At 44.2% G+C, this 6,000-nt stretch overlaps 1 protein-coding gene across 1 annotated transcript in view; it reads right to left on the bottom strand.

The window, feature by feature from the left end:
- Myh10 (myosin heavy chain 10) overlaps window positions 1-6,000 on the bottom strand; it is a 128,598-nt gene that overhangs the window by 55,352 nt on the left and 67,246 nt on the right. The window contains exons 8-9 of the mRNA XM_029483540.1: window positions 2,545-2,608; window positions 1,620-1,730 (exon numbers count right to left, since the gene is read on the bottom strand). Of these exons, the coding sequence (XP_029339400.1) occupies window positions 1,620-1,730; window positions 2,545-2,608 (175 nt within the window). The remainder of the gene's footprint in view (window positions 1-1,619; window positions 1,731-2,544; window positions 2,609-6,000) is intronic.

The following is a 6,000-nucleotide window of genomic DNA, read 5'->3' as shown; positions in this document are numbered from 1 at the left end:
CATAGTAATTTGTACAATTTTCTATTTGAAACAGGGTGGCAGAGAAACAAGCAAAAATTCCAGATTTATATATTTGCACCAACATTAAGTTTTGAAACTCTTATTCTGTATTTTTATCTTAGCAGGTATTTTATAGCAAATCTTTTTTGGGGTGTACAGCAACACTGCCATGAACCTAAGACCTGGATGCAGAAGGCCAGGACACCTGAGCCCTGAATGGCCCTGAAATACCTCCTGCAGGCCAGCCGTGATGGTAGGGACTGAGCCAAGAACCTTGTGCACACCACGTACATGCCCTACCAGAGGCAACCCAGCCCCCCCAAGCTGGTTTGCTCAACGGTTATCTTGCTTTCAGAGATAGGAAACGTGTCATATCATGACAGGGAGCTAAGTGACACCACCAGTAGCTACTCATACCTTGGGGCCATGTGGTAAGCACAACTTTTTTGGCAAGTTCACTCAGTGGTGCTCAAGGGTGTTTCCCACTAGGACAGGATAGAGCAGGGCTCCCTGACCATGCCCCAGCCTCTGCTCTCCGGCTCTTCTGCAGAGGATCCCCACGGATCACTCCTCTCCGCAGTTTAACCATGTCACATCAAACCTCTACTGGGAAGGGTTTGCTTCCCCCAACACCTTTTTTCAACACTTTCAAAATCTTCTGATTAGCTCTAATTGCAGACTCATCACCTGTCTGCAGACGGAAGCCTAGAGGCTCATCTCTCCAAATGTAGCATCTTGAGTGCTCTCTCTAGCAATCCTGTGTGTGGCGGCTGAGGTTTTACTGCTTGCAGGTTTCCCTATGTAATTTCTAGTTTCATGTACTAACAGTGCTCTAGGTGAGAAAAGTCTTACTGCACTGTGCATCTGTTGTAAAGCTACATATTATATATGTCTCTATATAAATATAAGCACATACACTGAGTTTAGGACTCAGAATACAAAAATTGTACATCTCGCTCCTTAATATATCTAAGTCAGCAAAATTTTTGCTCACTGGGGATCCCCTGGCTGGCCTGGAACTCACTATGTAAACCAGACTGGCCTTAAGCTCTAGAGGATCACCTGCCTCTGCTTCCTGAATGCCGAGGTTAGACCATGCTTGGCTTTAATTTCTGTTTTTCAAATTAAATATATTTATTTGAAGAGCTTTACTTTCCACTCTGCCCAGTCCTAAGCTTCCAGTCCTCGTGATTTTCCTGGTTAATCATCAGCCACGACTTCTCACTCTAGTACCGTGCAAGTACAATCTCTGCTTAGTTGTCAACCTGGGAATAAGAGCTTCTAGTCTATACTTTATTAATTCATTCTTTTTTATTCCATTATAAATGTTACGACAGAATCTTACAAAGATAGCTTTTCATTTAATTTAAGACAAGATCTCCTTATGTATATCCCTAGCTGTCCTGAACTCTCTATGTAGACCACAGACCAGGCTGGCCTTGAACTCACAGAGATCTGCTGGGCTTTGCCTTCCAACTGCTGGAATTAAAGATAGGTGCCACCTCACCCAACTCTAATTTTATTTAAAGAAAATCTCAAAAGCTAGTATACCAAAACTCACACACCTGCCTCTTAAGTTCACTGATCCAAAAGAGAACTGAATATGGGAGACTAAGAGCCCCAATACTCACATTTCAGGTGCTCCCCTGCGCCAGAGAGCAACTGATAAAAGATATGAAACGTACGCTCATCCTTAGCTTGACGAACAGCACGAGACTTTTCCAGAAGGTCTGAGCAGAGAAGGTTAAGGATGTAGTAACCAAGAGGGAGCCCTTCTATAATGTCTACACACAACTTTCTTGGACACACACACACACCACACACTTCCCTCGGGTCACTCTATTCAACGACATTTCCTAGGATTATTTTATGACATGTCCTGTCTTTGCTCTAACTTTATCAACATAAGATGAAAATACTTTAACTCTAGAATTCCATAGAGTTGTCTCACTGAGTAGAGGCACAGCCTGGGACCACAAGAATACAGTAAACAGTGGACAAACAACCCCAGCTGTCCAGTCCTACACCATGGGGAGACGGGCGATGCAGGGGTGGTGGTGGTGGTGGTGGTGGTGGTGGTGGTGGTGGTGGTGGGTCGGCTTCTCCACACTCAGGCCTACAGGTCTGTGGCTTGTTTAAAGATTTGTTGTTTACTCTTAGGACTATCATAGGGGCCTGTGTGAGTTTATGAGCATTGTGTGCATGCAGTGCACACAGAGGACAGGACACTGCACGGGACCCTGGAAATGGAGTTACATGCAGTTGTGAGTTGTCTGACACAGATGCTACAATCAATCCAGTGCCCCCTGCAAAAGCAGTGTGAGCTGTGCAGGGCTGAGCCAGCTTTCCAACCTCAGTGGCCTGTTTTTGAAAACAATAAGAAAAATATCCATACCATTTTGGAGCTAATAACCAGTGACCGAAAGTACCTCCATGTGTCACAATGCCGCCATGTTCTCCCACCAGGTGGGCCATCACAAATGGCTACGTATGGCTGCAGGAAAATGAAGCCACGGTTTTGGACTCAACTCTGGAAAAGGATACACGTTTCAATGTTGGCCCCAACAATATAGCCAGTTACATCAAAGTTGATCCGGATAAACTTGCCCTGAGAGTAAATCGAGAAAAGCAGAGAGGATTAATGTCACAGAGGACTTGAGCACTTTTGGAAGTCAGTCCTAGTTCTGCTTCCCAGCCCATGCTCCCAGAAATAAGACTCAGAGAAAACATACATTTACAAACACCTTAGCCATGTAGCTAGGCTCTTCTCTGACTAAAATCATAGCTTAAGATAACCCATTTATTTTAACCTACATTCTGCCATGTGACTGGTTACCTGTGCTCAGGTACCACAGGTCCATCTCCTCACATCTCCCCAGAGCAATCTCCCCATGCCTAGCTCTATCCCAGAAATCTTTCTCCTCCCAGATGTCCCACCTTCTATTTCAAGCCTAAGCCATAGGCCATAGGCTTTTTAATTAACAGGGGATACATCTATACATTACACAAGATGTTCTTTCTACAGAGCACTATAGTAAAACAAGATAATATGCCCCATTTCAGAGACAAAGAGAAGCCTCATCAGTATAATAAAGGAACAATAGGTTAGACTGAGCCGCAATAAAGCTAGAAACTGACAAGATGGATCAAGAGGCACTTTGTGCTCAGAGGGCCTGAGTTTGCTTTCAATTACCCACGTCAGGCTTACAACCACCCGTAACACTGTTTTCAGGGCCCGGAAGCCTCCTCTAGCTTCCCCAGGGACCCAAGGCCATGGCACACACTCGCACAAATATGCACATGCATGTAGTATAAAGGATTAACCCGGCCAGTAGAACTTGAAAGCTTTTTCTAAGTAGTCTGGGGCAGGAGGCGTCTCAGAGGAACGCCACAGCCACAGCTAGACTTCAAATGTTAGGTTTGAAGTTTTGAATAGTAGAGACCAATTTGTAGGAAAATAGAAATAAATCCATTGAAAAGCAGCACGTAAGGGTACAAGAATAGACTCCTCAAAAAGGCACAAGGCAGAATACCTTCTTCTAAAATGCCAGTTTTATAAACACTGAGCCACTTGACTCTCTTATGTACCCTTGGGAGAGAAAAGGCTGGGCTAAGGCTCAGGGACAGAATGTTGGCTAAAGCAAGCACAGGCTGGGTTTGCGTCCCAGCATTCCTGCCACAGACAGACAGACAAAAACATTCTGAGGAAGAGAAACCAGTGAGTGTTTCATAATTCTTTGATAGTTACTATTACTCTGAGTACTCAAACTGGTAAAGACACTTAAACCAGAAAGGTGAGACAAAGATAAACCAGACTGTAGCTTCCTATACTTATAAGATATAAAAGGCCCAATCAAACACTTCCTAAAACAGGACCATGAGCAATGACTGAGAAGGGCTGTTCTGGAACTGTTCCGATTCATTGCCACTGCTAGGTAAGGACACTGCTAGTATTCATCAGCAAGGTCTTAGCGGCTCCTCTGAGGGAGCTGCTTCTAAAACTGACGAATGGAGAGAGAGGACTTTGATTAGTTGCTGCATGAGTCACACATATACGAATCATATACATGCAGTTGCCTTTGGCATCTGTTCACTTGCAAACCTTATCACATATATACAAATGCATACAAGATGAAACTTCTGGCGTATTCAATTATGTCCCTTGAAAGTTAAAAGCTGGCCATAAAAAAGGTCTCTCTGGTCTAATACGTTTTACATATTGAGAATCAACAGGCTGTGGTGGTTTGAATGAGAATAGCCCCATGGGCAATGCTTGAATGTTTAGTCCACGTTGGTGAGCTTTTTAGGAAGAAGAGGCTTTTTCTATCTCTGCTTCCAACTTGAGATCAAACTTGCCTGCTTGCTGTCTCACGCCCCACAACGAGACCACTATCATGTACTAACCCTGTGAAACTGTAAATAAGCCCCCAGTTAAATACTTTCTTCCATGAGCTGCCTTGGTCACGGTGTTTCCTCACGGTAACGGAAGAGTCACTAAGACATAGGCCAACTTAAGATGATGCAGTAGTTACTACAGTAGTCTTGCAGGTAACCTCAGCTTCTAAAAGTTATTACTTATTTGTATATGTATGTGTCTACACGGGTTTATGTGCTTCACATGTGTGGCAGGAGTCCACAGAGACCAGTAGAAGCTGTTAGATCCCCAGGAACTGGAGTTGCAGGCTGTTGTGAGCCACCTGATGTAGGTGCTGGGAACCAAACTCAGGTCTTCTGGAAGAATAGCAAGTGCTCTAACCATTGAACTATCTTCCCAGCTCCCAGTCCTATTATTCTTATCATTTTAAACTTTGAGGGTAAGGTGCTGGGGCTTGAACATGCTAGGATGCTAGGCAAGTACGCATCAACTGGACTACATCCCTAATTGTTACTTTAACCTTTTCAGCATAGCTGGTAACACACATAAACAATGATCTGACTCCTGGGATGATGGAACAGCGCCGTGTTGACACAGAATGAAAATAAGATCACTAATACTTCATCTGTTCCTAAGATCTAGGAAATGGTCCAAAGGATCCATATGGTGATTACAAGACGGTGCATTTTATTCCATTTTAAAGATAAGTTTATTTTGTCTTTGTTCCTGGGAAGGATCCCTCCCCTCCCTAAGAAAGAATAAAGTTAAACCATTACTCCATATGGATAGTTAACCCTCAGAAACTAAAATTGGGTCCTGATGTTATAAAAGCAGGTTAAAATTCCCCATAAATTTTAAACAGCTGTTCCATCCATACAATAGCTCACTGAGTTAATTAAGAGCTGCTATTTTAAGAGACAGTAAGTAGTCAAAAGACGGTGTCCTTATTTCAAGGCTACAAAGCACACATTGCCAGAACTGCCCAAGCACATAGTTCCCAAGCCTCTTAACACCGCAGGAAGGTTCATCAAAACCATTGGTGTCACCTGACTCCAACTTAAAACAGCCCCTGACAAACCTCATTATATCCAGTGACACTGCCTTCCAGCTTCAGCCACATGTCTAACTTCTTCACTGGGTGTGCGTGCGACCGCACACTGCTTAACTGAAGTAGAACTGCCACAAGATTTAGCCACACCAGGCTGGGTAGGTACCCGAAGGAAATCAAGTCAGCACAGGAGGGACACCTTTATAGCCGCAGTCAAGGTCACAAGGTCAAGTCTGGAGTCAGCCTAGGTGCCTGCCAGCAGATGTACACATATAACACAAGCTGTGTGCCACTTTCAGGACAACTGTGGATGGAGCTGGAGGGTAAAAGTGAGAGAGCTTGACCCAGACGAGGAAATGCATGCCCAGGGAAAGAGAACAGAGGCCAAAGAGAAATGGGAAAAAACACAGGTTTCAGCTTTCATAATTGCTAACCTCTGAGGGGATGTTCTAAAATAATTTAGCTATGTGGCTACCTTCTTGGACAACACTGGGGTTCTCAGCATGGAGTGCTCCAGACCCTACATCAGTCCCTAGCTCAGGCCTTTGCATAACCAGGTCCACAGTCACTACAGCCA

The sequence above is a fragment of the Mus caroli genome, chromosome 11 (genome assembly GCF_900094665.2).
Source record: "Mus caroli chromosome 11, CAROLI_EIJ_v1.1, whole genome shotgun sequence".
In the NCBI taxonomy this organism is placed as follows: Eukaryota; Metazoa; Chordata; class Mammalia; order Rodentia; family Muridae; genus Mus; species Mus caroli.
The sequence above is the reverse complement of the archived record's forward strand: the minus strand, read 5'-3'. Positions and strand labels throughout refer to the sequence as shown.